This window comes from Engystomops pustulosus, chromosome 8, assembly GCF_040894005.1.
Source record: "Engystomops pustulosus chromosome 8, aEngPut4.maternal, whole genome shotgun sequence".
Classification (NCBI taxonomy): domain Eukaryota; kingdom Metazoa; phylum Chordata; class Amphibia; order Anura; family Leptodactylidae; genus Engystomops; species Engystomops pustulosus.
Window position 1 is genome coordinate 124,898,835 of NC_092418.1, and position 27,468 is coordinate 124,926,302.

The window sequence follows — 27,468 nt, forward strand, 5'->3', positions numbered from 1 at the left end:
TCCCATAAAGCCCTATAAACTAACTGCCCCCTTCTAATAGCTAAAAATGTGTTTCCCTTGTATGAATATAAATCAACTTTATGTTATATTCACTGAGGAGGCGTGTCTTGCGAAGCCAACCCCTCCCTTCTACTCCTCTCCATGTCACTTGCCTCTGACCAGAGTAATATCTAAGGTCCTTTTACCCAGTTACATTTTCAAGGTCTACCCCATGTATGTATCTGATCACATGAAATCACAACGGCCTCCACAGACTTCTACTCTGCCCAACCTCCATTGAAGCATTCTGTGATTTCATGTGATCAGATACATACATGGGGCAAATGTAACTGGGTAAAGGACATTAGATGACATCACTCTCTGTCCAATGATGTAACCAAGCTCTATTCCACACAGCAGCATGTCCTAGCAGTGAGACCTGTCAATCAGGACTAGGGCAGTGCAGTAAACACTGTATATACCGAACCCCATTAATATCATTGGTCTCACATCAGGTGAGTTAGATATAAGTTTACAAATTAATTTTTATCATTTTTAACATTTAGGAATTAGGGCTTTTTGATCATAGCTTTTAATAAAGTATTTATTTTGGGTGGGTTCATTTGCATGGAAAGAAACCCCCGCAAACCCCAAACAGTACCCTGTAGACTCCTATCCAAGTATGTTTTAGGTGTCTTTATAGCTTATATGCACTGAAACATTTATTAAAAATGAAGATTTTATTTATATTCTGTCTCCCCTGAGATGCAGCCAAGGAGGCAGGGGAGCTCAACCACGCAGCCAAGCCCGACCCCCCCTCATCCCGCCTCTTTAGACTTCTAACCCGCACATCACTGTCCTCGGCATGATCCTAGCACAGGTACCTGTGAGTTTGGCTCCAGTCCTGCGCGTACCTCGGCAACACTGGCCAGAAGATGCACCACGCATGCGCCTTCCTCACTGAGGATGTGCAGTAAGTATATGAAGCAGACAGGTAGGTGCTGGACCAGCACTGAACTCACAAGCGCACTACACCTACACAAGGATCATGCTGGGTGCCAGCGGTAGCAATCAGAGCCATCTCTGTGGACACCCAAGCTTTTTCCCCGGCACAGAGAGTGCATGACAGGACTCAAGGGCTTCTCTAGAGGCTCTGACACATCTAACTCTTACTGTTATACTGGACCCTTGAGGGAAGCTACAATGATAATCCAAATTTGTCCTCCTTCTTTTGATGGCATTGGTGTCCAGGAGGGGTAGCAGGGGCATGAGAGGGGTACAGCTGGTGGCAGAATGGGCCGGCCCAGGGTGTTCCGTCCTCACTCTGCCACTACCACTATAGTCTGTGAACGATGATGACTGAACTTTTGCAGGTTTTGACAGTCTTCGATGCCAATACAGCTGCAAGCAGGAGCCTCCTGATGTATCTGGTGGTGCCTGAGAGGAGGGGTCTTCAACATACAAATTATTACTGTCCCCGATAAATTTAACCAGAAACCTAGAGACGATTCCTTCCATCCTACTAGATCCTACTACTAGAGCCAAACCTTCACTCATCGGGAGAGCCAAACCTTCACTCATCGGGAGAGCCAAACTTTCACTCATCGGGAGAGCCAAACCATCACTCATCGGGAAAGCCAAACCATCACTCATCGGGAGAGCCAAACCTTCACTCATCGGGAGAGCCAAACCTTCACTCATCGGGAGAGCCAAACCTTCACTCATCGGGAGAGCCAAACCTTCACTCATCGGGAGAGCCAGACCTTCACTCATCAGGAGAGCCAAACCTTCACTCATCAGGAGAGACAAACCTTTACTCATTGGGAAAGCCAAACCTTCACTCATCAGGAGAGCCAAACATTCACTCATAGGGAGAGCCAAACCTTCACTCATTGGGAGAGCCAATCCTTCACTCATAGGGAGAGGCAAACCTTCACTCATCTGGAGAGCCAAACCTTCACTCATCTGGAGAGCCAAACCTTCACTCATCAGGAGAGCCAAACCTTCACTCATCGGGAGAGCCAAACCTTCACTCATCAGGAGAGCCAAACCTTCACTCATCAGGAGAGCCAAACCTTCACTCATCGGGAGACCCAAACCTTCACTCATCGGGAGAGCCAATCCTTCACTCATCAGGAGAGCCAAACTTTCACTCATCGGGAGAGCCAAAGCTTCACTCATCGGGAGACCCAAACCTTCACTCATCAGGAGAGACAAACCTTTACTCATTGGGAAAGCCAAACCTTCACTCAGCGGGAGAGCCAAACCTTCACTCATCGGGAGAGCCAAACCTTCACTCATCGGGAGAGCCAAACCTTCACTCATCGGGAGAGCCAAACCATCACTCATCGGGAGAGCCAATCCTTCACTCATTCACTAATCTTTTTGTAAAATTAGATTTTTATTCAGATAAAATATTACATTTTCTTTCTTTATAGAATTTTTATGCCATTTCTGAAATATCGGCTGTAAATGATCGGAGGAGATGAGACGTTTAGCTTAAAGCAGCAGTAACTGGCAATTATAGAAGTCATCAGGAAGAGATGATTGTTTTTATGTCGCGTTGATGTTGACTTCAAGCTGCACTTTTTAATACATAAAATTAGTCAACGAGCATCTAATTATCTCTAAAAAACTGAACAGAAGGAATCTTTGTTTTTTTCTTGTTTTCAAGCAAAACTGAGTCAATCTTTTCAGATGCAATCAAGATCATAATCACTTCTCAGCGCACAAAGGCAGAATTATTCAATAAACACTAGAATTACAATATTGCAGGATTTTTGAAAACATCAGGAAACAATTGGTTTTTATAAGGGGTTGACACATTTGTCTATAGGAGATTGTATGATTATATGTCATATCAGAAGCAAAACTCAAGAAAGCCAACAAATTGCCAGAATGCAACCGATTACACTGGAAAATTCCAGGAGGCAAAGGGTAAAAAATTTACTTACCTTCCTCAATCTCCCTGTTCCTGTGCCCCCCACTAGCTGTTTAGGAAGTTCAAACACCCTTATGATATAAGATAGTTGGTTCATATTGTTTTCTGCTGTTATTTTTATCCAAACATTGGGGGTCATCTATCACCACATTGACTGGTTTTATTAACTACTTTTTGAGACTTTTTGTCACAGTTGAGAGTGGGTCAAATATGTCTCAAGTATGGAACAGATATGTCTCCATTGGGACAAATAAGTGTCAAAAAGTAGTAAAAGATACCAGCACCAATTGTGGCTGTTACTGGTGGAGATGGTGGTTACTTATTGCTCGGCGATCTCCATCGGCTCCATAGAGATGAATGGAGCAGAATGGTCATGAGCGGCATCTGCTCCATTCATCTTGGGGAGCAACAAGAGGTTTGATGGAGGTACCTGGGATCCCATTGGACTCCTCGTTCTCGTGATCACTGAGACCCCCACCGATCAGCAAGGTAGGCCCTATCCTTTTTGTGTCAAAACCCCTTTAAGTATAAATGAGTTTTGGCAAACATTTCAAAATATTCTAATCCATCTGAGCTGATGCTGCTCCAATCATCCTGGAAATGGTCCATTCCCCCTCCAATCCAATCACTGGTGATTTTTTTAATTAGAATTTTTCTCTAAAATAATAAAAACGGTTGTGGTGTAAATGGACGATGCCAGAAACAATTAAAAGTCCTGTAAAATCAATGGACACTTAGTTCCATAAGACTTTTGTTATTGTTGTGAAAGGATTAGGATCCTATTCAGCGCCTGAAAATCGAATCAACGAATTGATGAACTCATCTCTAGTCTCGAGTTTAATTATCAGAAGGTAATTTATTATTTATTCTGTTATTTTTATTTCTTCCATTGCTTTGGTCTTAGCGCTGCCGCAGCAGAGGTTTTCCTGGAGTCTGCGACTACTTGACCTTTGTTACTTCTTGGCTCTTCTCGCTTTGCTCCCAATTATCCACAGATCAATCTGTTTAGCTGCTGCGGAGCCGGTGATATTCCTCTCCTTTAGGGCCCGGGGTGTAGGGGCCGCAGTGGTTATGGTAATAGCGTTGTGTTTACTTAATCACGCAGCGTGAGGCCCCTTATACAGCGCTGACCCCGAGTAATCGCTTAGTGCCAAAGTTCTAACACAAGAGACCAAAAAAAAGCAATCGCCGGCGTCTAATGTAAAAACCTCCCGGATAATAAAATGACACAACACACAATGGCGCATTATAATATTTATGAGGGAGTGAATGCTCAATTTACAAAAAAAATCTGCACAATTAGTAGGTCAAAACAACCAGTTACTAAAAATATCCATAAGCGGAGACATTGCACCGGCAGGAACATGTGCCAAATACTAATATACAAGGAAGTATGTGCACATATTTATGGTGCAGTTTTTACTTTTTATTATGAACATTTTAAAAATTTCCTTCATTTTGGGAGTTGCCATTTTTGGAAAGTGGGTGGCGATACATTTCTGATACATGATTGGCTGCGACTATTTTTGCAATAGTCAGTATTTCAGAGTGTGAGGAGTAACATTGGGTATGGTCATTATGTGATTTCAGTTCAGCGTTTTCGAGGAGCCTTTCCCCAGTGTCCTATCTGTATGTTTGCAGTCCTCTCTGAGCTAGTGGGTGGAGACCTAGCTGCTGTTACTCATTGCCCCCTCCCCTCTTCATAGACTTCTATGTTACCTGACACCTCAGGGAGGAGAAGATCTGAGTGGATTAGTAAGCATTAAGAAGATGTATTTAAAAGATGTGCGGTTCGCATGCGGCGCCACCATCTAGGTCTCCTTCATGTGCAGTCTGCATTTAAAGAGTTAAAACCCATGTTTAAGGACAGGAGGGGTTGAACCAAACCTGTATCCAAACCCTTACATCTCACTGAAGTCCGGGTTTGGTTTCCCGCCGTGTTCCGCACAGACCCAAACATTGCGAATTCTGCTCCGCTCATCGCTAGTTATTAGATACAATCCCTATAAATAGTCGCCGCTGACACAACAAGTTCTCCATAATCCTGGTGGACGTGTTCCCTTCCTAAGGAGCAAGACATTGGCCGACTCCTCCGGTCCATCTCATCTCACTCCATTTCTTGTTGGGATCATTCAATTTGAATGGAAAGATATAAATTATCCCGAGACCGGAGAGGAAAGACAGAACGGGCACCATCCACATATCAACACCGAACTCCAGATCTCCCACCACCCTGAGGATAGGTAGGCGGAACCGGCAACAGGTAAAGAGGAAACTCCGGGGGCTCAAGCAGGACAAGCAGAGCAATCACAAGGATGAAAGGAACAGAGGTGGCACTCATCCGGTAGGTATCCAAAGAGTCCTTTATTAAATTCCAAGCGGAGGTGCGGGAGGACGACAAATGGATGAAACGGACTGTAGCCGTGTCTGGCGACCTCCCGCACCTCTGCTTGGAATTTAATCAAGGACTATTGGATATCTAGCGGGTGAGAGACACCTCTGTTCTTTTATCCTTGTAAGTTCTCAAAATTTGGTGGCACTGATATAACATAAGGCAACACGATAAATAATGGCTACAGCTGATGTATAACTTTTATTTTGGAACATTTCAGAATTAGGTTATTGATAGACATTGGTGCGGTCTGGGTGCTGGATCGGCTCCGTCATGTATGACTCTGTAACATGGGAATCAACTGCTAATAACAAGAGCCGATCAATGGTACAAGAAATCTATCGGCGCTCATTATGTTAATCAGTCACGGGGATAAATATTTGGACAAATAATCACTGATACAATCTTTCCTCCCGGTGCATACATTACTGGCCTCTGAGCATGGCTTATCTACACCAGGAAACGCGATGCCCAAAATCAATCACTTTAATGTCTGCATAAGAGATAAGGTCGATGACGTAGAAAAATTTGCCGGTTGGATTCCTGGACATGTTCACACAGTGCAGTTTCTATCATGTCCTATATTGTACAGTAACGATGTGCAGTATTCACTCACATGGGGACGAACTGAAACCTCACAAATGGCCGCGATGTGATGGGAAAGATAAAAAGCGATCATCAGAGCATCGCAGCCATTCAAGGCAGGGGGTGGCAAATGTTTGACCCCCCCCACACAGAATCTGATATCGATCACTTCAGATGAGTGAATTAAGTCAGGACTCCAGGAGGGGGGCGACTTTTTGAGAGCCTCTGGTCTTGACAGCAGTCCATGCCAGAAAGGACCCCGAGTGGTCCGGCACAGCTTTGAGGACGTCCTGGTCCGGAATGATCTGATTCTAACCCAAATCTAATTTTTTAAAGAAGTTGCTCATTTCGATTGATCACGATTCCCAAAGATGATGTTGGTGTTAATTAAAAAATATTGACTTTGTAAAGAATAAATAGTCAATATCCCTGGTTTCTCTGCTCTTCCTTGGCTTCCCCTGTTGATTAATTTACCTCTCCCCCCAGATCTCTTCAAAGATGCTGACTAGGAATGAGAAGACCCAACCGTAGTGTTTAAGGCTTCGAGTTCAGCCAAAATTTTGGTTAGGGGGTTGGGGCAGCACCAGAGGTGGCACCAGGTGCAGGTACTAATCCTTTAGATACGGGTGTGCAGGGGATTGGTGCATTGTAGAGGTTAACAACCAGTGACACCGATCACAAGTGTTAGCAGTCGGTTCGGGTTCAGCATCCCCAGAACACAATGGAGGACACAGAGAATGTGGACCTTCCATGCCTTATGTATGGTACGATTTGGTTTTCTAGGAGATTTTCTTCCATTATGAAGATCTCTGAGCTAAGGGATTGTCAGTGCCATTTCACGTACTAATGACCTGTTAATGATATCAGAGCAGGGGTAAGTCTGGATAGTTGCCCCGCAGAGAAGAAAGTGATCGTATCCTGGCTCCATACACTGTGCGGTGGTGGTGTCACATACCCAAAGACGCCACATCCTAAGGAAATCATCATATATAGGTTTGGCATTAGCTGCTGCCTTTTTATAAGACAACAAGCACACGGAGGTTTATGAGGCCCATGATTTAGCTGCACCATTTGCAGGTCTATTGTGCGCGTTTATAGAGCGGTGAGAGACAGTCGTGAGAGAGCCGGGTGGTCGTGACACAAAATATAGAGCAGGTCCTAGTCCTTCCCACACTGCGGCACAGTCACTCACAGCGATTACCCCTCAAAGCCAAAACAATACACACATTTTCCCCTGTTTGTGGCCCATTTGCAAATACAGCCTTGTGCACAAAGCCCAATCTGAAGAGGACCACCACTGCCACGTGATACAGCATCAGAGTATTATTGAGGCAAAGATTTATGAAGTACCAAACGCTTTGGTTTGGGACCTTTACACTAAGGCCATCACGTCAAGCTCTACTCTTTATATGGTTTTCCAGGAATTCTGGTAGGGTATCGGGACCTGCTTTGGCCAATCAGTGGCCTCAGTGACGCCCACAGATGTAAAGCAAGGGCCGTATTCTGGTTCCTCTGAAGCGACTGTTTGGCTGAAACAGGACATGTGACCCCTGGACATCCAGCCCAGCCGCCAATGCTAAAGGAGAGAGACTTTTTTGGGAAGGGACGTACACCTGCTCCAGTCCTCAGTGCAATTTCCAGGATTTCTGAAAAATCCTGTTTCCTGTTCCTGTTTCCGTCATGTAAATTTGACCTTAAAATAGTGTCTGACTTTTAAGCAACCGGTTCCCCAGGACAATGTCTGACAAGTACATATTAGATATGATAAGAGCCATTTACCTGTTTTTCTCAATATTGTCCTTGGAATTGTATTCGGCTCCTGGCGGCTGTGAAATGTCTGTTTTCCAGTGATAATTTGGTACTTGGGATGTTATCAGTCTGGAGGAGCTTCCTCTTCGCTATTGTCGGAGCCGCTCCATGCACACCGATCCGAGGCTGCAGATCATTTACCAATGAAGGATTCCGAGCGATGGAGATGATTAGATGCTATTAGCGGTGAGGTCAGGCCGCGAGCTGCTCTCACTGAGGTTATGCACTGAATCATCGTAATATACTCTCAGGGAGAACATACCAACGCAATACTACAGATCCCTCCATCCGAGACTCCAACTCATAGATAACCAACAATATTACTGGAGACTCGAACTCATAGACATCCAACAATATTACTGGAGACTCCAACTCATACATAGCCAACAATATTACTGGAGACTCCATCTCATACATAGCCAACAATATTACTGGAGACTCCATCTCATACATAGCCAACAATATTACTGGAGACTCCAACTCATAGACATCCAACAATATTACTGGAGACTCCATCTCATACATAGCCAACAATATTACTGGAGACTCCATCTCATAGATAGCCAACAATATTACTGGAGACTCCAACTCATAGACATCCAACAATATTACTGGAGACTCCATCTCATACATAGCCAACAATATTACTGGAGACTCCAACTCATAGACATCCAACAATATTACTGGAGACTCCATCTCATACATAGCCAACAATATTACTGGAGACTCCATCTCATAGATAGCCAACAATATTACTGGAGACTCCATCTCATACATAGCCAACAATATTACTGGAGACTCCATCTCATACATAGCCAACAATATTACTGGAGATTCCATCTCATACATAGCCAACAATATTACTGGAGACTCCATCTCATACATAGCCAACAATATTACTGGAGACTCCATCTCATACATAGCCAACAATATTACTGGAGACTCCAACTCATAGACATCCAACAATATTACTGGAGACTCCATCTCATACATAGCCAACAATATTACTGGAGACTCCATCTCATACATAGCCAACAATATTACTGGAGACTCCATCTCATACATAGCCAACAATATTACTGGAGACTCCATCTCATAGATAGCCAACAATATTACTGGAGACTCCATCTCATACATAGCCAACAATATTACTGGAGACTCCATCTCATAGACATCCAACAATATTACTGGAGACTCCATCTCATACATAGCCAACAATATTACTGGAGACTCCAACTCATAGACATCCAACAATATTACTGGAGACTCCATCTCATACATAGCCAACAATATTACTGGAGACTCCATCTCATACATAGCCAACAATATTACTGGAGACTCCATCTCATACATAGCCAACAATATTACTGGAGACTCCATCTCATACATAGCCAACAATATTACTGGAGACTCCATCTCATAGATAGCCAACAATATTACTGGAGACTCCATCTCATACATAGCCAACAATATTACTGGAGACTCCAACTCATGCATAGCCAACAATATTACTGGAGACTCCAACTCATACATAGCCAACAATATTACTGGAGACTCCATCTCATACATAGCCAACAATATTACTGGAGACTCCAACTCATGCATAGCCAACAATATTACTGGAGACTCCAACTCATGCATAGCCAACAATATTACTGGAGACTCCAACTCATACATAGCCAACAATATTACTGGAGACTCCATCTCATACATAGCCAACAATATTACTGGAGACTCCATCTCATAGATAGCCAACAATATTACTGGAGACTCCAACTCATACATAGCCAACAATATTACTGGAGACTCCATCTCATACATAGCCAACAATATTACTGGAGATTCCATCTCATACATAGCCAACAATATTACTGGAGACTCCATCTCATACATAGCCAACAATATTACTGGACACTCCAACTCATACATAGCCAACAATATTACTGGAGACTCCAACTCATACATAGCCAACAATATTACTGGAGACTCCAACTCATAGACATCCAACAATATTACTGGAGACTGCATCTCATAGACATCCAACAATATTACTGGAGACTCCATCTCATACATAGCCAACAATATTACTGGAGACTCCAACTCATAGACATCCAACAATATTACTGGAGACTCCAACTCATAGACATCCAACAATATTACTGGAGACTCCAACTCATAGACATCCAACAATATTACTGGAGACTCCAACTCATACATAGCCAACAATATTACTGGAGACTCCATCTCATACATAGCCAACAATATTACTGGAGACTCCAACTCATAGACATCCAACAATATTACTGGAGACTCCAACTCATAGACATCCAACAATATTACTGGAGACTCCAACTCATAGACATCCAAAAATATTACTGGAGCCTCCAACTCATACATAGCCAACAATATTACTGGAGACTCCATCTCATACATAGCCAACAATATTACTGGAGACTCCAACTCATACATAGCCAACAATATTACTGGAGACTCCATCTCATACATAGCCAACAATATTACTGGAGACTCCATCTCATAGATAGCCAACAATATTACTGGAGACTCCATCTCATAGATAGCCAACAATATTACTGGAGACTCCATCTCATAGACATCCAACAATATTACTGGAGACTCCAACTCATGCATAGCCAACAATATTACTGGAGACTCCATCTCATACATAGCCAACAATATTACTGGAGACTCCATCTCATAGATAGCCAACAATATTACTGGAGACTCCATCTCATAGACATCCAACAATATTACTGGAGACTCCAACTCATGCATAGCCAACAATATTACTGGAGACTCCATCTCATACATAGCCAACAATATTACTGGAGACTCCAACTCATAGACATCCAACAATATTACTGGAGACTCCATCTCATACATAGCCAACAATATTACTGGAGACTCCAACTCATACATAGCCAACAATATTACTGGAGATTCCATCTCATACATAGCCAACAATATTACTGGAGACTCCAACTCATACATAGCCAACAATATTACTGGAGACTCCAACTCATGCATAGCCAACAATATTACTGGAGACTCCATCTCATACATAGCCAACAATATTACTGGAGACTCCAACTCATAGACATCCAACAATATTACTGGAGACTCCATCTCATACATAGCCAACAATATTACTGGAGACTCCAACTCATACATAGCCAACAATATTACTGGAGATTCCATCTCATACATAGCCAACAATATTACTGGAGACTCCAACTCATACATAGCCAACAATATTACTGGAGATTCCATCTCATACATAGCCAACAATATTACTGGAGACTCCATCTCATAGATAACCAACAATATTACTGGAGACTCCAACTCATAGACATCCAACAATATTACTGGAGACTCCAACTCATACATAGCCAACAATATTACTGGAGACTCCATCTCATACATAGCCAACAATATTACTGGAGACTCCATCTCATACATAGCCAACAATATTACTGGAGACTCCAACTCATAGACATCCAACAATATTACTGGAGACTCCAACTCATACATAGCCAACAATATTACTGGAGACTCCATCTCATAGATAGCCAACAATATTACTGGAGATTCCATCTCATACATAGCCAACAATATTACTGGAGACTCCATCTCATACATAGCCAACAATATTACTGGACACTCCAACTCATACATAGCCAACAATATTACTGGAGACTCCAACTCATACATAGCCAACAATATTACTGGAGACTCCAACTCATACATAGCCAACAATATTACTGGAGACTCCATCTCATACATAGCCAACAATATTACTGGAGACTCCAACTCATAGACATCCAACAATATTACTGGAGACTCCAACTCATACATAGCCAACAATATTACTGGAGACTCCAACTCATAGACATCCAACAATATTACTGGAGACTCCAACTCATACATAGCCAACAATATTACTGGAGACTCCAACTCATACATAGCCAACAATATTACTGGAGACTCCATCTCATACATAGCCAACAATATTACTGGAGACTCCAACTCATAGACATCCAACAATATTACTGGAGACTCCAACTCATACATAGCCAACAATATTACTGGAGACTCCAACTCATAGACATCCAACAATATTACTGGAGACTCCATCTCATAGATAGCCAACAATATTACTGGAGACTCCATCTCATACATAGCCAACAATATTACTGGAGACTCCAACTCATACATAGCCAACAATATTACTGGAGACTCCAACTCATACATAGCCAACAATATTACTGGAGACTCCAACTCATACATAGCCAACAATATTACTGGAGACTCCAACTCATAGACATCAAACAATATTACTGGAGACTCCAACTCATACATAGCCAACAATATTACTGGAGACTCCAACTCATACATAGCCAACAATATTACTGGAGACTCCAACTCATAGACATCAAACAATATTACTGGAGACTCCAACTCATAGACATCCAACAATATTACTGGAGACTCCATCTCATTGATAACCAACAATATTACTGGAGACTCCAACTCATAGATAGCCAACAATATTACTGGAGACTCCAACTCATAGATAGCCAACAATATTACTGGAGACTCCATCTCATAGATAGCCAACAATATTACTGGAGACTCCAACTCATACATAGCCAACAATATTACTGGAGACTCCATCTCATACATAGCCAACAATATTACTGGAGACTCCAACTCATACATAGCCAACAATATTACTGGAGACTCCAACTCATACATAGCCAACAATATTACTGGAGACTCCATCTCATAGACATCCAACAATATTACTGGAGACTCCATCTCATACATAGCCAACAATATTACTGGAGACTCCATCTCATACATAGCCAACAATATTACTGGAGACTCCAACTCATACATAGCCAACAATATTACTGGAGACTCCAACTCATACATAGCCAACAATATTACTGGAGACTCCAACTCATACATAGCCAACAATATTACTGGAGACTCCATCTCATAGATAGCCAACAATATTACTGGAGACTCCAACTCATACATAGCCAACAATATTACTGGAGACTCCAACTCATACATAGCCAACAATATTACTGGAGACTCCATCTCATAGACATCCAACTATATTACTGGAGACTCCATCTCATAGATAGCCAACAATATTACTGGAGACTCCAACTCATAGACATCCAACAATATTACTGGAGACTCCATCTCATAGATAGCCAACAATATTACTGGAGACTCCATCTCATACATAGCCAACAATATTACTGGAGACTCCATCTCATACATAGCCAACAATATTACTGGAGACTCCATCTCATACATAGCCAACAATATTACTGGAGACTCCATCTCATACATAGCCAACAATATTACTGGAGACTCCAACTCATAGACATCCAACAATATTACTGGAGACTCCAACTCATACATAGCCAACAATATTACTGGAGACTCGGGCGCCTGACTGACTTCAAACAGAATCAGCAGGGGTTTCCCTTCTTGTGCATTTGTGATATTTACACAGGAGATTATTAAACACATGATAGAGGCAAATCCGACCTCCAGAACCAGAATCTCGAGCACAAGGTCCACCAACCCTTTCACACGAGTGGACAGACTTCATATGAGTAGATAATAGTTGCACTTTTCCTTACTCCTTGATCTGGATGGAGAGGGGCCTTGCGTTCTCGACAAACTCTCCGCTTAGCCGTGGGAAGAGGTTCTGCAGTTCCCTATTTTCGAGAAAGGTTGGCTGGATCCTGTGGATTGACATAAATGCAGAACATTGGAAAACCCTAAAAGAGGTTCCTAAAGTGACCCTTCTCCCGATACTAAAGATGGGTCCACACTCAACTTTGAATTTGGTTAATGACTCCAATTTCTCCTGGAATCCATGTGAGGGCAAGACACAGTGATCCCTGAGGCCACATTCACATGGACGTGTGCTGGTCCGGCTGTAGCCAACGCGCTGGAGAGGAGAAGGGTTCAGCGCTGCTCACCCCAACCCTTCCCTGTCATACTTGCCCTGCCATACTTGCCCCACGATACTTGCCCTACGATACTTGCTGTGGCTCATGCACTATCGGGGCATCCTGCGTCCTCCGAGTACATGTAACACGTGATGCAATCTGCCTTGCAGTAAAGCAGACTCGTGCCGAAAGCCCTGCATGATTAGATGAATTGTGAGGTTGTAATGGGGCAAATAAGGAGATAAATCCAGATAGAGAAGATAAAAAGCAGATGGATTGTAGCGAAAAAGAAGCGTGAAAAAGAGGCAAATGTTCCGGGTGAAGAGAGTCGCCAATCACTGGTGGGAGATGTCACCTCCGCACATGGAAGGACAATCACCGGCTGGAAGATACAATCTGCGGCACAAATATTGTTTTAACCCTTTCCATCCTAGTGAATCGGCAGCGGGTCACACGATATAATTCTGCAGAGCGGGAAATATCAGGGCAATCTGTATGAGAGCGATGGCTGGATGGAGGGTCCGACACAAAACTGCAGCAACCGGAGCACACGAGGTCCAGACCTCACAGACAGGAGATTCCTACATAGACTAATAGTCCCCGGGGGAAGTCTCTGCAAACTTCACCCCCGGGGGTAGATCTTCATTAGGACCTCGCTCCACTTTTTGGAGGGTCTTTGGCGCTTCACATTTATCACAGTGGCTTAGACCGGTTTATACATGTGGCACGCCAAGGGTTAATGTCTGCAGTCGAGAAACAACTTTGTCGTTTTTCGCGCAAAGGTTGATGTAAGTTTTTCCTACACCCGCACTGAGGGACTGGAGTGGACTTGTGCCTAAATCTGCAACTTTTTGGAAAGTGGAGGGAGAGGAAGGACTTTGAGTAAGTTGCAAGACATTAGTGATGGAAACTCTGCATGTACAAGGGGCGGGGCTTACCTTGTCTCATCCTGGAAAACTTATTTGCATATTTTCCCCAAATCCCCTAGTGGAGCGTCAGTAAGTCTCCACACGTCTACACGGTGGCCTCCGTAAGAAGAACTCTCCCCATCCTGAGGAATTGGTGCAGCATGTGACTGATCTCCTGCTCCCTGCAGCAGGGAAGGTTCTTTGGTGTGAGGGGAACGGGCCGGAGAAGATGGTGCAGTCTGTACTGGGTTTGAAGAATAGCTTTATGTGTGTACGGATGTAGCAGTGCTGACTGTGTGCATGTCAGTGAATGCATGTAGAAGACTTGAGTGAGAGAATGTAGCAAGAGATGTGAATGGTTTTAGTAAGGCTGTGTAAGTGAATGGATGGATGTAGCAGAGCTGTGTGTAATTGAATGGTTGTAGTCGGGTTTTGTGAGTGCCTGGATGGATGTAGCAGAGCTGTGCGTGAGTAGATGGATGCATGCAGCAGAGCTCTGTGTCAATGAATGGATGCAGCTGAGCTGTACCTAAGTAAATGGATGTTATAGAGTTGTGTGTGAATGAATGGAAGTAGCAGAGCTGTGTGTCAGTGAATAGATGTAGCAGTGCTCTGTGTAATTAAATGGATGTAGCAGAGCTGTGTGTGAGTGAATGGATGTAGCAGAGCTGTGTGTGAGTGAATGGGTGTAGCAGAGCTGTGTGTGAGTGAATGGATGTAGCAGAGATGTCTGTGCTTTGCTTGTGTGTCACCAACAGGAAAATTTTTATATACATCAGATATATTTTTCCTGGAGTCTTAAAGTTAGGAGCATCTTTTAGTCCAATAAATATGGTCCATTTATTTTGGCCACACCCGGCCGCCTCCTCTGACCACCTCTGGGGGTTGTAGATAGAGCGCAGCTCATTGTGTCTCCCTGTTTGTGTAACTTCTAGTCTATGGGAGTTACAGAAACATTGCGGCACTCACATGCTACAGATCACATGCATTAGGCCGCGGCAGTCCAGCTCTCCAGTGACGCTCATATGAACAGGGTCTCAAGATGACACAAAACCTCCGCCATCTGCTACATTCCTGGATCTCTCCTGCAATCAATGACAGTAAATGCTGGACTGTAAGTTTTATTATTTAACACATGGAATTTCCATTTATAACATCCCTTTAATACTGCTCTTAAAGGGATTTTCTGGTCAGAATTTTGAATTTACTGCTCACGGAGGTGTCGGGAAAACCACCTGCCCCCCTAACCATGCGGAGCCCGTGCACCGGATCGGGAAGAAGATCCGGTATCTACAGAAGGCTTCAGAGTTATGATTTTATGTTTAATCATTTTGTAATATTTTTCTCTCTCCCATATCTCCAAAACTTTTGTTATTCATCAGCATCACAGACGGGGTCGGCCCCCGGTGTCAGTAGGCTCCTGGGCGACAGCCTCGGTGGCTCCTTTACAGCAAACTCAGATGTTGGCATTAAAAATTCCGAAACTAAAACTCCTGTTCCTTAAAAATAAAAAACAGCCCCCCCCTGGTTATTTTATATACAGCCCCCCCCCCATGGATTCCTTGTGTACAGCTTCATGTGGGCCCCTAGCAGCTCTGGGCCCCAGCAATTGCCCAGGTATCCCCAGTGCTGGCTCCAGCCCTGATCACAGTTTATTTTATACCTGACCCCAAAAAATGCAGGAGGTTCTGCCTCACCGGGAGGTTCTGCGGCACCAGGATGTTATGCGGCACCAGAATGTTCTGCAGCAGCGGGAGGTTATGTGACACCATGAGGTTCTGCGGCACCGGGAGGTTCTGCGGCACCTGGAGGTTTTGCGGCACTGGGAGGTTCTGCAGCACCGGGAGGTAATGTGGCACCAGGAGGTTCTGCGGCACCAGGAGGTTCTGCCTCACCGGGAGGTTCTGGGAGGTTCTCCGGCACCGGTAGGTTTTGCGGCACTGGAAGGTTATGTGGCACCAGGAGGTTCTGCGGCACCAGGAGGTTCTGCCTCACCGGGAGGTTCTGGGAGGTTCTCCGGCACCGGAAGGTTTTGCGGCACTGGAAGGTTCTGCGGCACCTGGAGGTTATGTGGAACCCGGAGGTTCTGCGGCACCAGGAGGTTCTGGGAGGCTCTGCCTCACCGGGAGGTTCTGGGAGGTTCTGCCTCACCGGCTGCTGCTGCAGTGACATTGGGGCAGTCAGATCTGATGTGATTCATTGTTCCTGTATCTAGTAATTAGAATAAGTGATGACCTCAGATCTCTCATTACGACGTCTCATCATCTGTCACATTATTAGAGGAAAGTCAGAGCCAGAACTTTCCAGATCTGCACAATTTCTGCTAAAATGTATCAAAGGAAATAAAAATCCATCCTGGTAACCGGGGACATTACTCATAGATCCGGGACTCCATTCTTTCTAACATCAACTTTTATAATTATGCTAATGAGCCCGAGGGCTCTGGGGGTGTTACCAGAGCACAAGAGTGTTGTTAGGCTGAAAGATCTGGGGCACAGGTCCGAATGCATACGAGGTCTAATATGTAGTGAATTCTCCGTGGTGCCCGGTCCGGTACCTGCCGCCCCCACATGACTACAGAAAACACAGGAGAAGATGAGGCGACTGCAAACATGTCCTGGGGTCTCACAGGATGGTCTTCACTTTCCATTGTTCCATAAATCCTGGTCCCCCAATAGTATCATCATTCGGCTTCTACCCCCCCCCCCCCCCATCAGGATGGATTTTTGGGTTTGCATCAAATCAAGATTCCGTATTGTCTGGTATTACCGGGGGTAGGAAAAGTCGTACAAAATTTGACATTACTCTATGCCTATAAAGGTTGGGGGTCACCATCACAGTCAGTGATTGGCTGCAGGGAGGACTGACCTCTGTGACCTCAGTGGACCAGGAGAACATCGGAGGAACGGAGCAGCATCAAGAACTGAGGTACAACAAGGAGATCAGTGTCGGAGCACTGGGGGATTATGCCGCCCCTGAAGTCCCAGCGTCAGGTACCAGAAATTTTCCAAATGAAGAATTCCTTTAAATAACAAAATAAGTCTGAAAAAGAGGAACTTCTCTCAGGTTCCCCCCATCCAGATTCTACTAAAATATGGCAATGGATGACTGTGTGTACAGGGGTCACTCTGGATAGGAGATTAGGGGAGCCCTGAGGTCACCATAAGGGTTCATTATTAGTGGCTCCTGCGTCATCTGGGACACTGGGGGGGGGGGGGCTGGGGGGGCAGTAGTGGATTTGGGAGGTGAATATGGATTTCTTTATAAAGGAAATCTACCACACGGGTGCAGTATTGTGCACCAAACGCACTCACCTGCTTGTGGAAATAATTCATGAAAATGAAGCCCCATCGGGTGGACCGGACCCCCATATACGTCTCGTGATATATGTAGCTCTTTTTTTATGCCCCTGAACGTGAGCACCTTATAATCACTTATTTACCTCCAATGGTGATAAAAGGCACTACTGGCCCTCTATACCCTATATCAGTGATGGCGAACCTTTTAGCAGCCGAGTGCCCAAAAAGCCACCCAAAACCCCCCTTATTTATCGCGAGGTGCCAACCAAAAATTAAAGCATTTTTAAAAATCAATAAAATTAGGCTTATTTCCAGTTTCCCTCTGTACACAGAGAATCGTGGGGCCGGCAGGAGGTCCTCCAAAGATTATTCGTCCCTGTCTATTCATTCTCCCTCTTCCTACAGTCCCAAGTAGCCAAGTAAGTATCAAAATATGACTGAAAGCCGCATCTTTTAAGTTGATTGGAACTTCAGGAAGATTCTTTGAGTCCTGTCTGGTGCGCTGGGGCGATGGCCTGGGTGCCCCCAGAAAGGGCTCTAAGTGCCACCTCTGGCACCCGTGCCATAGGTTCACCACCACTGCCCTATAGACATGGCCGGCAGGTATCCCGAGTAGCCCAGGAGGATCCACTATGTCGACACTTTCCTCGGATCACCAGGAGCCTTGTGCAATGTGGGACCAGTAATCATTGGAGCGCGGTGTCACACTCAGATGCACCCGACCTGCAGCAAATGGTTTTGTACCTCTGGTACTATACCGGCGCTAACAGGGTTAATGTATAGATCTAGGGGCTATATGTCCTATTCCTATATGGGGTGCAATGCACAATATCTAATACACATGCGCCGGCCAGTATGTGCACTTATGGGCTATTTGCCCTTCTCCAAGATGGCGCCCGAGAATGCAATAGATCCCGCCCCCTAGTCAGCTGATCGGAGCCCCTACAGGAAGTTGTACTCTGACCCCGGAAGCCAAACCTCTCAGTGAGCGGCGGCACATGTGGCGTCCGTATACATGCACTAGTAGGGGGTAACAGGCGCCCCTAGAGGTAGTGTTACTATTCTAATGTATGAATGAGACGATCGGCGCCATGTACATAGACACAATGGGGGACATTTACTTAAAGTGTCGGTGTCTGCATTGGCTTTGTTACCGACCTGCTCTCAGAAAGAAGATACACATTTAATATTGTAGACTATTTTCTGTCCCTTGGACCAAAATCTGTCCCGAGCACCAGAAATGTGTCCATCAGTCCCTGCTAGACCAGTTTTCTTTTGGTCTACTTTCCGCCAGTTTACACCGCCCAAAAAGGGCTGCGACACATACTAATTGTGTCTGAGTTTCCACTCCGCCAAAGCCACGCCCCTTTTCGGAGAAGAGTCGGAAGAGACGGAAAAAGTCATTTTTTCTGGCGCTAATAAATAGGTCGGAGAGCGCCACAAAACTAGTAAATGTCCCCCAATGTATTTAACACACACTTAACCCTTTATGGTGCACTAGGATAATATATGGATTGATTCACTATGGAATATTCAGGTGTTTTTGTACATTGTAATTATATTCACACCCCGACCATCAACCAATGAAATGGAAGCTCCGCCTTCATATGTCTGATTGTTGATCATGTGACACCAAGCCCCGAAATGTCGCAACACGGAATAAAGACGCCCTGATATTTCACTTGAATCTTGGAGCTGCCTTGTTCCTGAAGTAGATAGATATATAGATGATAGATATGGTAGACATCTGATAACATGACATTTCAAAGAAAGATCTACCATTAGTTTTTTATGTATTGTGAACCAAAGACACTCTGATAATGCTGTAGCTACACTGAAGGGATTAAACAAGATATGTTTCTGCATCAGTGTTTCTCCGGGTATCTTTGGTTCATAATGCATGAAAACAAATAGACTTTAAACATAACAGCCAGTAGAGGTCATGACCCTGGTGTCCTGTTTATTGAGACATAAAGTGCGATGGTAAGTACAAGGTCCATAGCTGCATGTGGGGTCGGTGGGCTACGTAGAATCTATATTGGGGACTAGGAGCTTCTAGTTGTTAGATTTCAGTCATATAAGGATAGAAACTGATATTCAACTCTTCATCAAAATGTTTAAAAAGAAAAATCTAATATGTAACGACAAGAAAATACACCTAGAAATCATAGGAACCTACAAACATCATGAACACCCCAGCTGTACCCAGTAACACCAGTCACCACAGTGATGCCATTTTTCTTGTATTAAATAAATATCTGTAAAAAAACCTAAAGATTCCATAATCCGACATGTTCAACAATCACCTAAGACAATTAATCCCTTCAGCGTGGCTGTTCTGCCATATTTTGAATATACATCCTCATACCATATTCATAAAAATCATCTTCAGGCATTTGAATGTTGGTATAGGAAGCTAAGTGCAATCTTCTCAGCTCCTCCTGCTCTGTAATATGCTGCCTGCAGATAGGACACTACGTACAATCCGCTCAGATCCTCCTGCTCTATAACATGCTGCCTGCAGATAGGACACTATGTACAATCTGCTCAGCTCCTCCTCCTCTATAACATGCTGCCTGCAGATAGGACACTATGTACAATCCGCTCATCTCCTCCTGCTCTATAACATGCTGCCTGCAGATAGGACACTATGTACAATCTGCTCAGCTCCTCCTGCTCTATAACATGCTGCCTGCAGATAGGACACTATGTACAATCTGTTCAGCTCCTCCTGCTCTATAACATGCTGCCTGCAGATAGGACACTATGTACAATGTGCTCAGCTCCTCCTGCTCTATAAAATGCTGCCTGCAGATAGGACACTATGTACAATCTGCTCAGCTCCTCCTGCTCTATAACATGCTGCCTACAGATAGGACACTGTGTATAATCTGCTCAGCTCCTCTTGCTCTATAACATGCTGTCTGCAGATAGGACACTATGTACAATGTGCTCAGCTCCTCCTGCTCTATAACATGCTGCCTGCAGATACGACACTATGTACAATCTGCTCAGCTCCTCCTGCTCTATAACATGCTGCCTACAGATAGGACACTGTGTATAATCTGCTCAGCTCCTCTTGCTCTATAACATGCTGTCTGCAGATAGGACACTATGTACAATCTGCTCAGCTCCTCCTGCTCTATAACATGCTGCCTGCAGATAGGACACTATGCACAATCTGCTTCCCTCCTCCTGCTCTATAACATGCTGCCTGCAGATAGGACACTATGTACAATGTGCTCAGCTCCTCCTGCTCTATAACATGCTGCCTGCAGATATGACACTATGTACAATCTGCTCAGCTCCTCCTGCTCTATAACATGCTGCCTGCAGATAGGACACTATGTACAACCTGCTCAGCTCCTCCTGCTCTATAACATGCTGCCTGCAGATAGGACACTATGTACAATCTGCTCAGCTCCTCCTGCTCTATAACATGCTGCCTGCAGATAGGACACTATGTACAATCTGTTCAGCTCCTCCTGCTCTATAACATGCTGCCTGCAGATAGGACACTATGTACAATGTGCTCAGCTCCTCCTGCTCTATAACATGCTGCCTGCAGATAGGACACTATGTACAATCTGCTCAGCTCCTCCTGCTCTATAACATGCTGCCTACAGATAGGACACTGTGTATAATCTGCTCAGCTCCTCTTGCTCTATAACATGCTGTCTGCAGATAGGACACTATGTACAATGTGCTCAGCTCCTCCTGCTCTATAACATGCTGCCTGCAGATACGACACTATGTACAATCTGCTCAGCTCCTCCTGCTCTATAACATGCTGCCTACAGATAGGACACTGTGTATAATCTGCTCAGCTCCTCTTGCTCTATAACATGCTGTCTGCAGATAGGACACTATGTACAATCTGCTCAGCTCCTCCTGCTCTATAACATGCTGCCTGCAGATAGGACACTATGCACAATCTGCTTCCCTCCTCCTGCTCTATAACATGCTGCCTGCAGATAGGACACTATGTACAATCTGCTCAGCTCCTCCTCCTCTATAACATGCTGCCTGCAGATAGGACACTATGTACAATCCGCTCATCTCCTCCTGCTCTATAACATGCTGCCTGCAGATAGGACACTATGTACAATCTGCTCAGCTCCTCCTGCTCTATAACATGCTGCCTGCAGATAGGACACTATGTACAATCTGTTCAGCTCCTCCTGCTCTATAACATGCTGCCTGCAGATAGGACACTATGTACAATGTGCTCAGCTCCTCCTGCTCTATAACATGCTGCCTACAGATAGGACACTGTGTATAATCTGCTCAGCTCCTCTTGCTCTATAACATGCTGTCTGCAGATAGGACACTATGTACAATGTGCTCAGCTCCTCCTGCTCTATAACATGCTGCCTGCAGATACGACACTATGTACAATCTGCTCAGCTCCTCCTGCTCTATAACATGCTGCCTACAGATAGGACACTGTGTATAATCTGCTCAGCTCCTCTTGCTCTATAACATGCTGTCTGCAGATAGGACACTATGTACAATCTGCTCAGCTCCTCCTGCTCTATAACATGCTGCCTGCAGATAGGACACTATGCACAATCTGCTTCCCTCCTCCTGCTCTATAACATGCTGCCTGCAGATAGGACACTATGTACAATGTGCTCAGCTCCTCCTGCTCTATAACATGCTGCCTGCAGATATGACACTATGTACAATCTGCTCAGCTCCTCCTGCTCTATAACATGCTGCCTGCAGATAGGACACTATGTACAATCTGCTCAGCTCCTCCTGCTCTATAACATGCTGCCTGCAGATAGGACACTATGTACAATCTGCTCCGCTCCTCCTGCTCTATAACATGCTGCCTGCAGATAGGACACTATGTACAATGTGCTCAGCTCCTCCTGCTCTATATCATGCTGCCTGCAGATAGGACACTATGTGCAATCTGTTCAGCTCCTCCTGCTCTATAGCAGGCTGCCTGCAGATAGGACACTATGTACAATCTGCTCAGCTCCACCTGCTCTATAACATGCTGCCTGCAGACAGGACACTATGTACAACGTGCTCAGCTCCTCCTGCTCTATAACATGCTGCCTGCAGATAGGACACTATGTACAATCTGCTCAGCTCCACCTGCTCTATAACATGCTGCCTGCAGATAGGACACTATGTACAATCTTCTCAGCTCCTCCTGCTCTATAACATGCTGCCTGCACATAGGACACTGTGTACAATCTGCTCCGCTCCTCCTGCTCTATAACATGCTGCCTGCAGATAGGACACTATGTACAATGTGCTCCGCTCCTCCTGCTCTGTAACATGCTGCCTGCAGATAGGACACTATGTACAATCTGCTCAGCTCCTCCTGCTCTATAACATGCTGCCTGCAGATAGGACACTATGCACAATCTGCTTCCCTCCTCCTGCTCTATAACATGCTGCCTGCAGATAGGACACTATGTACAATGTGCTCAGCTCCTCCTGCTCTATAACATGCTGCCTGCAGATATGACACTATGTACAATCTGCTCAGCTCCTCCTGCTCTATAACATGCTGCCTGCAGATAGGACACTATGTACAATCTGCTCAGCTCCTCCTGCTCTATAACATGCTGCCTGCAGATAGGACACTATGTACAATCTGCTCCGCTCCTCCTGCTCTATAACATGCTGCCTGCAGATAGGACACTATGTACAATGTGCTCAGCTCCTCCTGCTCTATATCATGCTGCCTGCAGATAGGACACTATGTGCAATCTGTTCAGCTCCTCCTGCTCTATAGCAGGCTGCCTGCAGATAGGACACTATGTACAATCTGCTCAGCTCCACCTGCTCTATAACATGCTGCCTGCAGACAGGACACTATGTACAACGTGCTCAGCTCCTCCTGCTCTATAACATGCTGCCTGCAGATAGGACACTATGTACAATCTGCTCAGCTCCACCTGCTCTATAACATGCTGCCTGCAGATAGGACACTAAGTACAATCTTCTCAGCTCCTCCTGCTCTATAACATGCTGCCTGCACATAGGACACTGTGTACAATCTGCTCCGCTCCTCCTGCTCTATAACATGCTGCCTGCAGATAGGACACTATGTACAATGTGCTCCGCTCCTCCTGCTCTGTAACATGCTGCCTGCACATAGGACACTGTGTACAATCTGCTCCGCTCCTCCTGCTCTATAACATGCTGCCTGCAGATAGGACATTATGTACAATGTGCTCCGCTCCTCCTGCTCTGTAACATGCTGCCTGCACATAGGACACTGTGTACAATCTGCTCCGCTCCTCCTGCTCTATAACATGCTGCCTGCAGATAGGACACTATGTACAATGTGCTCCGCTCCTCCTGCTCTATAACATGCTGCCTGCACATAGGACACTGTGTACAATCTGCTCCGCTCCTCCTGCTCTATAACATGCTGCCTGCAGATAGGACACTATGTACAATGTGCTCAGCTCCTCCTGCTCTATAACATGCTGCCTGCAGATAGGACACTATGTACAATCTGCTCAGCTCCTCCTGCTCTATAACATGCTGCCTGCAGATAGGACACTATGCACAATCTGCTTCCCTCCTCCTGCTCTATAACATGCTGCCTGCAGATAGGACACTATGTACAATGTGCTCAGCTCCTCCTGCTCTATAACATGCTGCCTGCAGATATGACACTATGTACAATCTGCTCAGCTCCTCCTGCTCTATAACATGCTGCCTGCAGATAGGACACTATGTACAATCTGCTCAGCTCCTCCTGCTCTATAACATGCTGCCTGCAGATAGGACACTATGTACAATCTGCTCCGCTCCTCCTGCTCTATAACATGCTGCCTGCAGATAGGACACTATGTACAATGTGCTCAGCTCCTCCTGCTCTATATCATGCTGCCTGCAGATAGGACACTATGTGCAATCTGTTCAGCTCCTCCTGCTCTATAGCAGGCTGCCTGCAGATAGGACACTATGTACAATCTGCTCAGCTCCACCTGCTCTATAACATGCTGCCTGCAGACAGGACACTATGTACAACGTGCTCAGCTCCTCCTGCTCTATAACATGCTGCCTGCAGATAGGACACTATGTACAATCTGCTCAGCTCCACCTGCTCTATAACATGCTGCCTGCAGATAGGACACTATGTACAATCTTCTCAGCTCCTCCTGCTCTATAACATGCTGCCTGCACATAGGACACTGTGTACAATCTGCTCCGCTCCTCCTGCTCTATAACATGCTGCCTGCAGATAGGACACTATGTACAATGTGCTCCGCTCCTCCTGCTCTGTAACATGCTGCCTGCAGATAGGACACTATGTACAATCTGCTCAGCTCCTCCTGCTCTATAACATGTAGACAATGCTTGTAGATTGGTTTATAACATAGTTAATGTTGTTTTAATAAGATGGAAATGTTTTAATATGAAAAAAATTGCAACCTTCTTATTACAGACTAAGAAAACCCTCGTAATATATGTGATCGGTAATGTGGTTATTTTCCTGGCAGTTGGATGAAGAGCAGAACATGAATTTCATGCGATCAGAAGAGAATATAACAAAAAAGGGAAACAAAATCTCACAATTTCTGTAATAGAAACATTGTATCCGCGTCTCAGGAGAAATGTAAGGACGACTTACCGGTGGTCTCCACGATTCCCTCCAGGATGACGACGATCTCAAACTGCTCGGTCTGCATGGAGCGCTGGGAGAGGTCGTAGAAGGGGCTCTTTGCATCAATTACATGGCAGATCGTAAGAGGAGAAACCAGGAAGAGCTGATCGGCCCCGGTGCTGAATCCTACATCCAGTTCTAGCTGATCGAGGGGGAGAAACTCGCCCTCCGGGGTCTGCCGAGACTGGGGGTACAGAAGAGACAGGAGCATCAACAGCCAGACCACAATGTCACCCCGAAAAACTGACATCACACAGAGTCACCCCCCGAAAAACTGACATCACACAGTGCCCCCCCGAAAAACTGACATCACACCGCGTCACCCCGAAAAACTGACATCACACAGCGTCACCCCGAAAAACTGACATCACACAGTGCCCCCCCGAAAAACTGACATCACACAATGTCACCCCGAAAAACTGACATCACACAGTGCCCCCCCGAAAAACTGACATCACACAGAGTCACCCCCCGAAAAACTGACATCACACAGCGTCACCCCCCGAAGAATTGACATCACACAGCGTCACCCCGAAAAACTGACATCACACAGTGCCCCCCCGAAAAACTGACATCACACAGAGTCACCCCGAAAAACTGACATCACACAGAGTCACCCCGAAAAACTGACATCACACAGTGCCCCCCCGAAAAACTGACATCACACAGAGTCACCCCGAAAAACTGACATCACACAGTGCCCCCCCGAAAAACTGACATCACACAGAGTCACCCCGAAAAACTGACATCACACAGTGCCCCCCCGAAAAACTGACATCACACAGTGCCCCCCCGAAAAACTGACATCACACAGAGTCACCCCCCGAAAAACTGACATCACACAGTGCCCCCCCGAAAAACTGACATCACACAGTGCCCCCCCGAAAAACTGACATCACACAATGTCACCCCGAAAAACTGACATCACACAGTGCCCCCCCGAAAAACTGACATCACACAGAGTCACCCCCCGAAAAACTGACATCACACAGCGTCACCCCCCGAAGAATTGACATCACACAGCGTCACCCCGAAAAACTGACATCACACAGTGCCCCCCCGAAAAACTGACATCACACAGTGTCACCCCGAAAAACTGACATCACACAGTGCCCCCCCGAAAAACTGACATCACACAGCGTCACCCCGAAAAACTGACATCACACAATGTCACCCCGAAAAACTGACATCACACAGCGTCACCCCGAAAAACTGACATCACACCGCGTCACCCCGAAAAACTGACATCACACAGCGTCACCCCGAAAAACTGACATCACACCGCGTCACCCCGAAAAACTGACATCACACAATGTCACCCCGAAAAACTGACATCACACCGCGTCACCCCGAAAAACTGACATCACACAGCGTCACCCCGAAAAACTGACGTCACACAATGTCACCCCGAAAAACTGACATCACACAATGTCACCCCGAAAAACTGACATCACACAATGTCACCCCGAAAAACTGATATCACACAGTGCCCCCCCGAAAAACTGACATCACACCGCGTCACCCCGAAAAACTGACATCACACAGCGTCACCCCGAAAAACTGACATCACACCGCGTCACCCCGAAAAACTGACATCACACAGCGTCACCCCGAAAAACTGACATCACACCGCGTCACCCCGAAAAACTGACATCACACAGCGTCACCCTGAAAAACTGACATCACACAATGTCACCCCGAAAAACTGACATCACACAGCGTCACCCCAAAAAACTGACGTCACACAATGTCACCCCGAAAAACTGACATCACACAATGTCACCCCGAAAAACTGACATCACACAATGTCACCCCGAAAAACTGACATCACACAGCGTCACCCCGAAAAACTGACATCACACAATGTCACCCCGAAAAACTGACATCACACAATGTCACCCCGAAAAACTGACA

General features: G+C 45.3%; 1 protein-coding gene across 1 annotated transcript in view; it reads right to left on the reverse strand.

The window, feature by feature from the left end:
• The window catches only part of KCNJ3 (potassium inwardly rectifying channel subfamily J member 3), a 212,979-nt gene that overhangs the window by 150,747 nt on the left and 34,764 nt on the right, over positions 1–27,468 (reverse strand). The window contains exon 2 of the mRNA XM_072122487.1: positions 25,522–25,738. Within this exon, the coding sequence (XP_071978588.1) occupies positions 25,522–25,738 (217 nt within the window). The remainder of the gene's footprint in view (positions 1–25,521; positions 25,739–27,468) is intronic.